At 41.2% G+C, this 14,274-nt stretch overlaps 1 protein-coding gene across 7 annotated transcripts in view; it reads right to left on the bottom strand.

Annotated features, from left to right (window-relative positions):
- The window catches only part of dock10 (dedicator of cytokinesis 10), a 56,485-nt gene that overhangs the window by 13,433 nt on the left and 28,778 nt on the right, over positions 1-14,274 (bottom strand). For 6 of the 7 annotated variants that reach the window (XM_028963044.1, XM_028963040.1, XM_028963038.1 and 3 more), the window contains 29 exons: positions 14,083-14,166; positions 13,764-13,922; positions 12,279-12,494; positions 11,411-11,533; positions 10,762-10,844; positions 10,411-10,533; positions 10,074-10,153; positions 9,815-10,002; positions 9,637-9,702; positions 9,281-9,373; positions 9,065-9,188; positions 8,832-8,953; positions 8,119-8,202; positions 7,951-8,043; positions 7,341-7,459; positions 7,075-7,144; positions 5,587-5,697; positions 5,438-5,509; positions 5,124-5,270; positions 4,871-4,954; positions 4,479-4,575; positions 4,317-4,352; positions 3,963-4,141; positions 3,624-3,740; positions 3,339-3,456; positions 3,094-3,215; positions 2,647-2,761; positions 2,415-2,481; positions 1,263-1,310 (listed from right to left, as the gene is read on the bottom strand). In XM_028963044.1, coding sequence (XP_028818877.1) covers positions 1,263-1,310; positions 2,415-2,481; positions 2,647-2,761; positions 3,094-3,215; positions 3,339-3,456; positions 3,624-3,740; positions 3,963-4,141; positions 4,317-4,352; positions 4,479-4,575; positions 4,871-4,954; positions 5,124-5,270; positions 5,438-5,509; positions 5,587-5,697; positions 7,075-7,144; positions 7,341-7,459; positions 7,951-8,043; positions 8,119-8,202; positions 8,832-8,953; positions 9,065-9,188; positions 9,281-9,373; positions 9,637-9,702; positions 9,815-10,002; positions 10,074-10,153; positions 10,411-10,533; positions 10,762-10,844; positions 11,411-11,533; positions 12,279-12,494; positions 13,764-13,922; positions 14,083-14,166 — 3,140 coding nt within the window. The remainder of the gene's footprint in view (positions 1-1,262; positions 1,311-2,414; positions 2,482-2,646; positions 2,762-3,093; positions 3,216-3,338; positions 3,457-3,623; positions 3,741-3,962; positions 4,142-4,316; positions 4,353-4,478; positions 4,576-4,870; positions 4,955-5,123; positions 5,271-5,437; positions 5,510-5,586; positions 5,698-7,074; positions 7,145-7,340; positions 7,460-7,950; positions 8,044-8,118; positions 8,203-8,831; positions 8,954-9,064; positions 9,189-9,280; positions 9,374-9,636; positions 9,703-9,814; positions 10,003-10,073; positions 10,154-10,410; positions 10,534-10,761; positions 10,845-11,410; positions 11,534-12,278; positions 12,495-13,763; positions 13,923-14,082; positions 14,167-14,274) is intronic. The other variant, XM_028963039.1, reaches the window with a different exon arrangement.

The following is a 14,274-nucleotide window of genomic DNA, read 5'->3' as shown; positions in this document are numbered from 1 at the left end:
CAGGAGCAGCAAAGAAGCAGAATAAGCTGTTATTGTCTTCTATAATCTTAGTGATGAAAGTGGGTTAAAAAGTTATTGCGCTGAATGCAAAGTCCCTACATGAACATAGACATAAATACTGCTCATATCTGTTTATCATCTGTAGGTACATGCAGAAATGCATACTGTAAATAGAATAAAACTGCATACAGAAGCAGTGCCTTCCATTGCTCTGATATGCATACTGCAATTAGCAACTCATCTTATTTTTTTAAGTGTAACCTATCAGCAAACAAATGGCAGTTTCTAAATATTAACACAAGGAAAAATGAAATGAGGATACACAGGATTAACAAAAACAGATCTAGAAGAAATATACACATGCAAAACATACATCACACAACACTTTAACATCATATGGGTCAGGGAAAGCCTAGATGGCACACACACACACACACACACGCACACACACACACAAAACAGGCCAGTTTAAATGTCAATATGTCACATTGGGGAGAAAGGGCCATTAAAACATCAATACGTGGAACATGCATTGGTGATGGCGCACATAGGAGGCACACATACACCCATCCAAGCAGACTGGCCGCAGAGCATGCACAAACCTAACCAAATGGCTGGACGCACAGTAATGCTGCCTTAATTCACTTTGTTTTCGAAAGCATGGTAAATGTGAATCATGCTGAAATGCTCTATTTGAGAAAATGAACATGCTCGGCCTGTATCGCTATGAATGCACCTCATGCCTTCACTTCAAAAGCCCGCATGGGTTCATTCTGGGATCAAAGGCTGAGACTCTTTGCCTCAGAGAGGGAAAGACAGAGCATAGGGAGCGAGGCTACAAGTATGCAAATCTCATTCAGGCTGTTATAAGGGTTGCATGTTAAGCAGTCACATCCAGCTCAACATTGAGAGCCAGCTGTTTTTATTCAGTTATGTATAACATACTCCTAAATCACATAATTTTGTTGGTTCTTAATCACACAAGGATAAAAGGGATAATTTATTTTGCCTCAAAGAATTAAGAATTGCATGCATATTCAAGTAAAAAAAATGGCATTAGGGGTTTTCCTAATACAAACATAGAAAACGTGTGAAATTAATAAAAAGATGTGTAAAGAAATAAAAATGTAACAGATATCATTAATGTGTGTGTTCCATGTACACATGTCCATTGTACATATTTTGAGTCAATAATACCCAACTTGCTCATTTGGCATCTAACCTGCTCCACAGTCTCACAGAGCAACAGCCATGCAACGTACCTGGCTATGTGTCGTTTCCCCAGAAACCTGAAGTGCTGCAGACACAGACTACATGAAGAAGAAGAAGTTTTGCAATTAGTCACATGAATTTGATAGATCTCCGGTGATTTACCGTAGTGATAAGAGTAGAGCTATGACTATGGTGCAGGAAAAAAACAATTGTTCTCAAATCTCCCTGCCTGCAAATTGATGCTGATAACCGCTCAGCATAACATGTTTTACGGTTTGGGTGCAATATACTATTAAGAAGAAGTTACAGGCACCTGATTGCTCAAAAAAATTGCCATTTTCTGGTGTGTTAGGGTGGTGGTTCCTGCTTCTAACAATGCCAGTGACTGTAAGCCTTGCAGTTGGAACACATGTGGATGTGCATCTGACTCAGAGATGCTTTTCTAATCCAAACTAAAAGAGGGATGGTTTTAGGGTGTCCACCATAGATGTACAAGATTGGCCATCGATGGGATAAAATGACCAGATTAACATCTACTGCAGAGCTGGTTAAGATGCTGGAAGTATTGTTAGATACAGTGCGGAAAGTATTCACAGCGCATCACTTTTTCCACATTTTGTTGTTGTCAGGACAACTGTGGCAATTGAATCTGATTGAACATCTCTGGAATGATTTTATAATGGCTACACCAATAATGGGGTGTTGCGTGTAGAATTCAAGAATCAAAAAATTTTTTAATAAGGCTGTAACATAACAAAATGTGGAAAAAGTGATGCTCTGTGAATACTTTCCAGATGCAATGTAGATCTTCCAAACCCAAAGTCATTTTGACAGAATATTCCAGCTCACAGTTGGAACATTGAAGCAGAAGAGAGTGAACAAGAACATGGAGGTCTAGGTTATTCAATCTATAAGGTTTATGACTCAAGTCTGTGGAATATGATATACCAGTAAAATCTATTTCAACACTCTTGGTTAGAAGAGACTAATTACCCCAAATGTAGATGTTTATTGGGAGCTAGATGTTTATTGGTGAAGCCAGGTGAAGTAGGGGTAGTGGCTACATTACAATTTTCCATTCACTGTAAAACATGATGGAAGGTTTTTACACTTTTCATCCAATTTCCCATAGCCAGTCCTCTACCATGTCTTGTTTTCCTATACCAATGAAATAAATGCTAACTGAAAAAAGCCAAACTCACTCCAAAATGTTAAAGAAGTCTGAGATCTCCTGATGAACTGCCCGGTGCCAGTAGGAAACCAGGACCTCTGCAAAACACACACACAATTAAAAAAAAGCTGATTGTGCGGAAAAGTCTCTTTTAAAAGTTAAGACCCAGTCTTAACTCTTAAATTCATCTCTTGTATTATAAACCGTTTACTGCTATGGGGTGGAGTGGGGGACTGTCAGCTTTTCGAGCCTTGGAAACCCACCCTCTGATATGGTCTTCATGATGTGGAGGAAACTCATGAGCAGGCTCCGGGTCTCTGCCTGGTCCAGCTTGTCAAATCGTGAGCCAAAGCCGATCAAAGACTGCGGCCTGGCAAACTGTTCAGAGAACAAAGGGACCAATGAAGTCAAGATCACAACCCCACAACACTTCATGTTGCGGTTAACGCCATTGTAGAGCCCAGCAGCGCAACCTATAACACTCCGTGGTCACTGTTACTGTCCTAATCTACTGTACTAATTCTGGAGCTACGACTAGCTTTTACAGTAAGTGTAGGAAATGAAGACAGATGTTTAAAGCTACATGGCCGCAGGATTAAAAAGTAAAAGCGGCTGTTAATCTACGCGGAGTTCGGAATATTTTCAGCTCTGAGGAACAGATTACAGATGATTAGTGCTGAACATTAGGTCATGCCGTTTCCCTCTTGTACCTTCTCACACCCATCCAGCTTCTCGCTGTTGCGGTCACTGTTGCTGGGGCTGGACTCGATGCTTATCAGGGAGCCGCGGGAATCAGTGTGGTTGGCTGTGGCAATGGCGAGAGACGAAAATGCTGAAAAGACGTGGGCGAAATGTCAAACTCTTTCAGAACGTTTAATCTCAGCTATGGCCCCCAACATTTCATCATAGCCGTCCCTAAATTCTTATAAGGGGTGAAAGACAGGAAGTGGCCCACCTGTGATGGAATTGAGCACCTCTTTGGAGAAGGAGGCGTCGATGGAGTTTCCCTGCCGGCTGGTCTGAGCTGCCTGCACTGTCATGCCGCCACCTACACTCAGGTCGTCCCGTGAGCCCTGAAGATGTTTTTTTTTGTTTTTGACATCAAAACCCAAATTACATCTTTTTGAAGTGAGTATCCTGTGATATTGACTGTTTAAATACTATCAGATGAAATAATTCTATGGTTAGTTCAGTTGTCCATATGTTCAGATGAAATAAATCACTGCAGCAGGACACTAACTTGGTTGCTGGGGTTGAAATAGATGGGGAAGAGATCTCGGAGAAAGAAGCGAGGCATGTTGTCCAGGATCAGGCCATAGAGAGGGAGGTACAGAGAAGCTATTCTTGCCTGCTTTTCCTACACACAGCATGGGCGAAAGAGAATTTTAGAAAAAGAGAGAAGGTGACTGTTTAATGGGGCTTCCAAAAAATTAATTACCTATAACATGAGAGGAAAATGCCGTAAATAAAAGTTATTATATAAATGTTGAATTTGATATGTGATATCAGACAATTACTAAATGCAATCAAAAAAAAAAAAAAAAAACATTTGTCACATTCAGGGAAGATGTTTGCATACCCGGTTTGCATAGCGGGAGTCCAGTGAGTGTTTGGCCATCAGACCCTTGAGGGTAGCCAGAGCCAGGTGGCGGAGGTCCTGCTCATCCTGCAGCGCCAGGCCCAGTTCCCGCAGCAGCAAGCCCGTCAGGAAGTGCTTCCTGCAGAATTCTCCCGTCAAGCTGTACTCAGGAATGTCCACTAGGGGACAAAGCATTACATTTTTGTCAAGTGCTGTGTTATTGTTGCAAAGCACTAAAGTTTAAAATGTATATATTTGTTTCATAAAGGTTATTTTCATGTGTTATAAAGGATTTTTTTTGTCTTAGTCAGACTAATTTAAACTGTTTCATATGCCTTAAGTTCAATTAGTTACCCTGGGTACTTTGTGTTTCCAATGGAGACGCCTTATCTGAGGAACAGAAAAGAGAAAGGGTGTTACTGCAGGTAACACACCTGTCTAATGTAGACAGGTGTGTCTACATTAATGAAAGACACTCAGAGTCCCAATCAGGACAGTGGTGGAGAATCTCGTGACCTGTGATGCGGGCGGATGGTATTGGCAGGCTGAGGGGGATGTAGTGCTCGTGGTTGCACACTTCCCGCAGGAACTCAAACTTGAACTCAGACAAGGTCTGCAGAACAATGTCACAAAATAATGACTTGAGGGAGGAGGTCCATAATATCTTTATACACACTGAAATAATATTTGTTTAATAGTAACTGGACAAACAAAGGGGCAGTGATGGCTTAGCAGGTAAGGAGGCAGAATCGTAACCGAAGTGTTTCGGGTTCACTAAGGGTGATGGTTAAATGCAGAGATCATATTTCAATGTGAGCTGTGCTATGCAGTGTATCGCGTTGACACAAACTATTACTTCCACTAGAGCTGGGGAAGGGTTTAGATTGTTTTAAATTGGTGCTAGTTACCTTATTATCCCCAGTAGTAATCATGTAGATGTAATTGCTAATGAGTTTGAAGGTGAAACCGCGATCCATGAGGGTGAAACAGCGCTGTGGAAATGGAGAAACATTAAAGCTGGATTTAAAAAAAGATTAACACATTTCATCAATGATGCAATTAATTTCAGATCAGGAATGTCTCATCCAGGACAATTAACACATTACATTAATACAATACATAAAATGATCTTGCAGGGCTCTCATTTCATTCTGAATGCACCTTAATGAAGGTAGCAAGGGCATGGTTAGCACTGCGTGTCTCCTCAGGCAGATCTTTGTGCTTCCAGAAGACATGGTCAGACACAGTCATGATAAGAGCTTCCAAATGTCCCAGGTAAGATGCTGGGAAGCGCTGAGGTCGGGGGACCTGAATGGAACCAAAATTATTACACTCATAACAGTGAAGTGTGTGTGTGTTTGTATGCCTTCAGGTTAACTATAACCTGATTCAGTAAATTGAATGTATTTGCTTTCACGGTACATTAAGAAATGGCTGAGAATAAAAAAAAAACTCCATCTTCCTCTCTGGTTTACCTGGAGATTTTCTGTGTCAACCAGATGCTGGGCCATGGACTTGGCTATGAGCTCAAAGAAGAACCAGGAGAACTAAAACAAGACAGGGAACACATCTGTCAAGTCATAGTTAACATGCCTAAATATGACAAACCGACTTCACAACTTACCTTCAAAATATTCTTTATCACCGGCTCATTGCTTTTTAGTTCAGAGGTCATTCCCTTGGCAAGCTCTTCATGGACTGTCCTGAATCCATGGGCCTCGGTCCGGAACACAAACTGGAAGGCCGAAGAAAGAAAGGAGCAGCACTCAAACGCTTCTCTTCACAGTTTACTACTGCAGAATCGAAAAAATGCACGAAAGGTGCTAATGTGTTACAAGAAAACATGAGAAATACAAATGTAAAACAGACTGTCAGTTTTGATGCACAGCATATAGTTTTTTTTTTACTTCATTAATTCTGAAGGTGGGCTCAACTGTCTGGAGTGTACAGTATATTTCCTTATTCTTCTTTTCCAATCCTGGAAATTATGATAATACTACTGAAGCTATCTGCTGGAACATTACTGGGGTTAATCCAGACTTAAGACACCAATTTCGTGTAAAGCTTGCCTACAGGTGTCGCATGTGTTCTTTTATATTCATATTCACGAATGGGCAAACTGGAAAGAGGCAGAGATCCGGACACCAGTATGAACTGATGCAGGGTGTTACTATTCCTGTCTGTGGTTTTATGGTTTTCATGATCTGCTGCTGCTCTACCAAAATATAAGCGTGCATGCTCGCCGCACGCACACACAGACAACAGCCATGAGCATGAGGTTAATCAGTTGCTACGGCAACCACTAGCTCTACAAATTTGTCCTCGAAGCGCCTGCCTTTTTTTTGTTTCCCCACCATCACCCTTCCTTTCAGACATCAGTAGCTCAGTTGGGCTCCATACACGCACAGGCCACACCCACTTCTCCAGCATAGTCCCATCCAAATATCTGTGTGCCTTCGTGTGTGTTCATGTGTGTTGTATTTATCTGAAGACCAAGTGATTTTTTGCTGGTCCTCTCAATAAATAAATCTTATTTTATAAACTGCTTTAGTCACGTTTAAGAGACATTTACACATTTATAATATGTAATGTTAGTTATCACAGTTATCACCTGGGGTCTTCACAAAGACATAAAGACAAATGTGTGTGCACAGACATATATGTGAATGTATTTAGCAGTTTAGATTTGGGGATAAACTATCGTGGAACAGGCACCATCCTATTACACACACAAACACACACACATTCCAAATTGTGCTGTGGACACTGATTTGGCAAGCTGGAGTATCTATTGTTATCAGCATAAAATATTTCTCTGTTTCACACACACACACACACACAGACAGTGAGAGAGAGGCATGTTATGTAAAATGCAGCATTGATTTATAAATGGACGCTCACAGCCAAAGGTTAGTAATTTTGGTGCAGCCAATGTCCACCGTGACAGTACAATGCACAAATAAGGGTTACATATAGGGTCAGTTTTCTCATTTATGGATTTAAGACTGGTCGTAGACTAAAAGAGAACTCCAGTGAAGTTCTCCATTCAAAACACCTTAATCCAGGGTTACAGGTAATGATCCATAGAGATGTCTGAGAAATGTCTGCCCACCTTCACATAAGAGTTCAGATAGTGATCCAAGCTGTCTTCATGGCACTTAGTAATGATGTGAACAAGAACCCTGTAAAAAATGTTTGGAGACGGTGTCGGGTCAGTGGAATAATATTTCCCCTAAAAAAATGGCAGTGCTTCCAACCTGTGCTGTAGCCTACAATTTAATAGGTGTCATCACTGTAGCCTACTTTATTAGATTCATGTCAACAGTGTGATCTGAAATGAAGCCATAAAACATCATTTTATGACTGAAGAGTTGATACCTGGTGGTGGTGGCTGCAACTTCATCATTGTCATTCTGAGTGAGAACAGTCAATAGCTGATTAAAAAGCACTGGTAGGAACCGAATGATCACATGGATCTTCTCCATACTTAGAAGGCCCTGCAAAAGAGTCATAGCCAGCAATTAATCTAAGAGAATCTAAGAGACTTTAACATATAATTTCCCTCTTTGCTTTTAACACTTCTCTCTATGTTGTAAAATATAGATTTTGTTTACAATGCTTTGTAATGTGACTAGGCACCCAGACAAGTTCCACGAAACGATGGATGAAAGAAAGTGAAGTGATTAAAATTGTGATACACTGCATCAGAGCACAAAACAAAATGTGTCCACTGCTTTTAACCATCACCCTTGGTGAGCAGTGGGCAGCCATGACAGGCACCCGGGGAGCAGTGTGTGGGGACGGTGCTTTGCTCAGTGGCACCTCAGAGGCACCTCGGCAGATCAGGATTCGAACCAGCAACCTTCTGATTATGGGGTCGCTTCCTTAACCACAAGGCCACCACTACCCCAAATGGTGGATGAAAGCATAAAGAGAAAAATATATTGTTGCATGGACTTAACTACTATGGCCACAAATGTCTCCTCACCTTCAGGCAGTTGAGGAAGTTTGAGGTAGGTGGCTGAGAGAGCTCTGCCTCTCGTTTTTGGCACTGCTGGAAGAAGCGGTTCAGGTGCAAGTCCTGTCAGAAGGAAATTAAACTTCCTCAGCATCTGCCTCAAGATGTGAGAATGCAAAAAAAGCTCTGCACATTTACCTGAGCATAGACTGTGGAGAGCACCAGTGTGGACACCTTGAATATGGCCTTCCCTCCATCCACCCACTTCACATCAGACCCATTCTGTAAGATATACATTTAGAATTAGCTCTCATCTATTGGACCTGCACTCCCCAAATCTATCAGTGATGATCCTGCCATCAGTTTTCCTTCCTTGAAACATTTTTGGTAGGTCCTGTCCAATGCAGACCAAGAACATCCCACATGTCAACACAACTCAGATCCTTACCCATATTTTTCTGCTTCCAGCACATCAGAAGGTTCATTCGCTGTCTAATATGCTACAAGATAATCAGTAATATTCATAACTTTAAATCCAGTGCCATTTGTATTTTTGTATTTTTTTCATACTTATACCAATGTAATTTGTATATATTATTTGTCTATTATTATATTTCGGTCCTAAGCTGTATGCCTATTTGAGTCAACTGCACCTTAAATTTCATTCTTAAAAAGTGACAATGAAAATAATTTATCTTTATCTTTTCTTCATCTCTTTATGAATCATCAGTGTATGTTATTTCATTCTGAAATTTTGGTTTATTTAGATGATTGCATTTTTGCACATGTTTGCTATGGAATTTTAAATGACAACTTTTAATAAAGTGTTGTGGTTCTAAAGTGGTCAATAACTAAATCCTTTATGCAATTTTGTTTCTTGGCAAACATCCTGAGCTGCCATTCCACCTCACCTTGGCAGATCCAGGCTCTTTGATGAGAAGGTATCCACTGGGCAGAGTGCAGGAGACGGGAACACTGAACTCCTGAGATGACAGACGGCCCTCCTTCAGAAGGGGGAGCCAGGCGTAGCCCACTGACAACACAAAGAACATTATTAATGCAGTTTATAATGACTGGGATTTGGGATGAAAGGGATTCCATGCAACAATCATCCTTCACCACCTGCATATAGACAAGCCAGTACCTGGAGTTTCTAAAGCCTCCTTCTTCTTAGAGTTGGTCTTGGCATTAATGTCGCAGGTCACGTGGTAAAAAGAAAAAAGGATGTGGTGTTTCTCATGGAGATGGGTGGGCAGCTCAATTTTTACCTGGAACACAGACAGGGCCGAATGAGTGAACTTTCCACGAAAAGAACAGAATGAACAATGTCTCCCGGTCTGGAGGTGTCAGTTGCGCTAACCTCATCGTAGAAGTCGGGGTTCTGAGAGTGGTGCAAAACTGTTGAACAGGCAGCTGTGGTGAAAACTGGACCTCCAGGCTTTCCGTAGATACACTAAGCACAGAAGGCAGTACACTTAAGACACATAAATCAGTGTTTCCCACTCCTGCTTAAGGGAACATGGTCATCCCCACTCAGATGTTTCCTTATGACCAAATGCTGAAAGATTTTGGACCACCATGAAAATCAGCTATTCTCCGTAGACATGATAATTTGGTACTTAGCGGTATTTTAATCAGAATTGCACTCTACTGGGAGTTTACTGGTTTACTGGGAGAATCTAAACCACAGAATCATTTAGACAAAAGAAACTTTACCTTGAGTGGTTTGGCATGTTCTTCATCAGAGCTGCGAAACTCAACATAGACTGAAATGTTCCTTGCCTATAAAAAGAGTGTGAGTTACGTTATAGAACAAATGCCACAGAATTTCCGGACTAATGGTATAACGTAAATGCAAATAAGAATGGTCCATGTAGGCTATATGAACCTTTACCTTGGCAAAGCTCTTCTGGCTGTCATACTTGAGGTGTTTGGGGTAGATGTATATGTGGTTTCTGTAGATGCGGTACGGCTGGGCAAATTTGGCAGACTCCTGCAGGAACTCGTCCACCTCCAAAGAGGGCGGGTGCAAACTGCAATCCTCAAACGGCTTCACCGGGACATATGACGATGTCATGCAGTCTGAGGAACAACAAGAACAAACTACTGTCCAGTAATGTCTGTTTATTTGAAAGGGCAATCAAATCTCATACTTGGATGCTCCATTGGGACGCAGTCCACACTGATGTCCAGATTCCCAGGAATTGTCTGGAGTTTGCTTGTCTTCTCTGCCCTATGTGCACATGTAGTGAAAACATGATTGTCATAAATATATGACAGTAAGTTCTAATACTCCAATGCATAGCTGTGCACAACAGTAATTTTCTCAGAGTTTAAGATGCAAAACAGATAAACTGCAACGCACGAGTAAAAGAAAAACGAACAAATAAATCTAGATTTGCTCAGTCACATTTCACAGCAGGATTTTTTTTAATGATTTAACCTTTAAATGGTTCAACAATGACGAGACAATATCAACCTCAACAGTACCTCCTGTACTCAGAAATGAGCTTCATCAGGTCATCCGTGGAAACCTTGTTGCTCTCCTGCTTGAAGAGTGGTGAGAATCGAGATTCCCTGTCCACTGTGCCCTGATTGTCCTTGAATACAGATCTGAAAAGGGAAACACAAGGAGTCACCCGCTGGAGCAGTAACTGCTTTGCGTTGCAATATTTGTGAGTAATAAAACAGATTTAACATGAAGAGAAAGAGGGGAGGGCGGGGGCAGGATGTACCCCTCGCTGCTCTGCAGATGTGACTCTGGATTCTGTGCTCCCACAGACAAGCAGCTGGATTATGTGGAAGCTCACGGTGATGAAGGTCTACCCCCAGAGCACTTACCTTACAGACCAGGCGAATGGCATCCGGTATTTCCCCAGCTTGCTGCAAAACTGCTTGTTGGATTTCAAGATCTTCTGAACAGTCTGGTGAAAAAAAAACTTGCTGAAAATAAAGCGAGCATTTCCTGAATACAGACAAGTTACAAGTTACTGGTGTAGGCTGCCAAACTATTCATGGGAACAAAAGCCAGGATAAGATGTTAAATGTGGTCAAAAAGGGGATTTTTTTTTTTTTTAAAGGGGAAAAAATCTGTCCCCCTTAAAATCATTTTTTATTAAATACTTTTGGAATGCCAAAAAGAAGTATAACTGTACCAGTGGGCTTTTTCAGTGACGGGAGGTTGGAAAAGACATTACTGTCTGTTTTTTTATTTCTCTAGGTTAACTCCTTTCCTGTGTAATGTATCATAAAACTGGAGCAGTAGAGCGAACATGAAAGGAATACAGTGGATCTGTTCTGCATTAAATGAGAACGTACTTGATTTGCACGTGGAAAAACATTGATACTAGTGCCGAGTTCTCTCGTGGGAAAGGTAACGTGGCCAACAATCCAAATTTAGGTCCCAAAGTACAAAGCAGGTACTGTTTCCTGACTTTTAAAATAGTTTTCTTGAAATGCACACACACTGCATGTCGAGGAGATACATTACCTTGGTAGAATCTGTGTTTTTGATATAGGGCTCCACCCCACTGGCAATATTTCCCATGAGCACTTTTTCCACTCGGGCCACCAGAACAATGTCAGTGTGGGGGTTGGTTACAGAGAAGATGGCCTTAGTGTATAAATAGACACACACACATGTATATAACATGACGTTTATAATATGAGCATTGGCAGGAATATGCATGTGCAGACTCATAACATAAATTATAAGTTGCATTTTATCATACAAAAAGGCTTTATTGTAATCATTACATCATGACCCTGACTCAATAATGTGAGCTGACTTTGTATCCTTCTCTATAGAGAAATGCAATATATGTATTGCTATTTAATTGTAAATTGACTGCTGCTCATTCAATGTATTTTTGTTCCGTTTAACTGTGCTGGTGGAGAAACATGGATACAGAATTAGTTGCAAAGACATATTTTGGCACAATTTAGTTTTAAGCCAAATGCAAAAGAAGAGGCTAAAATGTTCAGCTACTTCAGTCAAATCTGTCATGCAACAAATCCACAAAACCACCTGCTGATCCAAAAATCTTCCTTTTTACTCCACTATTTTTTCAAAAGGCAGTCGCTCCTTTTTTACGTTTAAAAGTCTGCAAACTGGTCTATGGTCGTATTTTAGAGATGAAACCAAGTATGTCTGCGCAGCCAGATGAAAACAGTGATCTGTACCCTACCAAACCCTATAATGATACTAATAGTTATAAGTGGCAGAGTAATTAATGTCATTCCTAAAATGAATTGGTTTAACCAATGAGGGTCCTACAAGTTATTTTCATGAGAAGATGAAACCATGAATTTGCATAAATGTGGGCATGTGCATGTACGTGCTTGCAGGTGTGCAATACCTGTTTAGGAAAGCGGAGCCAGTTTTCCAGGTCCAGGCTGAGCTGGCAGTCGCCAGGCTTCTTCTCGGCCGGGGAGCCCATCCCGTTCTCCTGCACGTATGACGTATTCAGCATCTGTCGCACTGCGTCGTGGTTTAAGTCTACGTGGAAGTCGGCAGACAACTTCCTCCCCTCCCGAACGTCAAACAGGGCAACAGTCACAAAGAGCGGCTCAATCTGGGAAAGCGAAAACAGGCATCAGCAGAAGAGTTCAACTCTGCAACAGCCACAGAGCGTTACAGTTCAGCAATGAATCCAAGCTCAACTCCATGCAAATCAACACTAAAGGCCACCACCAAAATTAAGTGTAAACACTGTACACATTTTCAGTGTTGGCACTAGACACATCAAGGTAGCACAACATGAAAACTGTCAATTCACAGCAAAATGACACCTCGTCAAAGTAAAACAACATGTCTGGCCACCATAAGACATCAGCATGTAAAGTTGTCAACACCACAACAGTTCTTATGTAACTGTCTTTAATAAGCAGCATCTTCATCACTTTCTTATGCGAGATTAATGGATGTTTTACATGATGTATTGACAGAATATAAGTAGCCTAATTTCCATTTAAATGCAGTCAGAAAAAGAAGAATTTTGCATTTCCTCATGACCACACGCTCAAAGCAACGCTTTTTTCATAAAAAACGTGTGTTTTTAGTGTAAAACCACACATTGAAATGCAGGCAAATTATGGCCCATATTGCCTTGTATCATTTCTTTACCTTTTTTTGTTTGTTTTTTGCTCTGCCCTGTTTTTGAGGTGGCGAACATTGCTAGCATCTGTGCATGCTCTGCGCTTAACTAAAGTGTTTTTTTTAATAATCAAATGTGTCCGCATCACACAACACAACCAATCGATTGTGAAATTCGTTGCCAAATCTTTTAGTAATCGATTTTTATCTATTTAATCAAATCGTTGTTGCAGCCCTAGTGTACAGGGATGAAGAGGGTCTATGCTAGGTCTGGTGACAGCCAGGTCTCCGCTTTTTGTTAAGTACATAACTCCACATGTGTTCATTCATAGTTTTGATGCCTTCAGTGAGAATCTACCAATGTAAATGGTCATGAAAATAAAGAAAACACATTGAATGAGAAGGTGTGTCCAAACTTTTGGCCTGTACAGTATATCACGGCGCACAGCAGTCAAAGTACAAAGTTCAACAAATGACCGCGGTGCGAGAAAATCACCAAGCAATGTTATTATAATTTAATCAATTATGTTCTGCACTGCATTGATGCAATATCATCCATGTCTGCATCACAATGCATCGATTATATGATTAATTTCAACACCACATTCTGGTTCAGGTTGTACACGTACATTCACAGGCTGTTATTGTGACCACAATGTTTGTCAGAAGGTTCATGCACAGGCTGTCATGTGTGTGGTGTGTGTGTGTGATTAAATAAGTAATAATTTAGTAATAAGTAATAACTCACATTGGTCACAGGCTCCGTGTCGGTCTCATTGATGCAGCCCTGCAGCGTGAGGTTGAGGGATCGACAAGTGATCATAAGCCTCCTTCCCAGCTTCTCCTCAAACGGACGCACAGAAGAAGACTCTGAAGAGGGGTAGTCCCCCCGTGGGGTCCTGAGCACCTGCAATATTAGACGCAGCAGAACGTTGGTTTATCGGAATATCATGTCATGAAATACGGCATGAATGACGTCAGTATTTGTATTAGTCGACAAAAATCCTCTCTAAGACTACATTCAGCATCAGTACGGAGCAGACAGACCCCCCAGGAAAGATACGTACAGGTGTGTCTGGGTCCAGGGAGAAAAGGTTCAGCCTCTCCTCTCTCCGTGCTGCTTTCACCATCTCCTCCGTCTCTGCGATGTACTAAACAGACCAGAAATCGATTCATGATCGCATTCTCTACACTTGTGTCGATGTTCCAATATCCATGGACCTGATTGTATGGACATTGCGCCATCCATACAGTGACTG

Source organism: Denticeps clupeoides, chromosome 19 (assembly GCF_900700375.1).
Source record: "Denticeps clupeoides chromosome 19, fDenClu1.1, whole genome shotgun sequence".
In the NCBI taxonomy this organism is placed as follows: domain Eukaryota; kingdom Metazoa; phylum Chordata; class Actinopteri; order Clupeiformes; family Denticipitidae; genus Denticeps; species Denticeps clupeoides.
The sequence above is the reverse complement of the archived record's forward strand: the minus strand, read 5'-3'. Positions and strand labels throughout refer to the sequence as shown.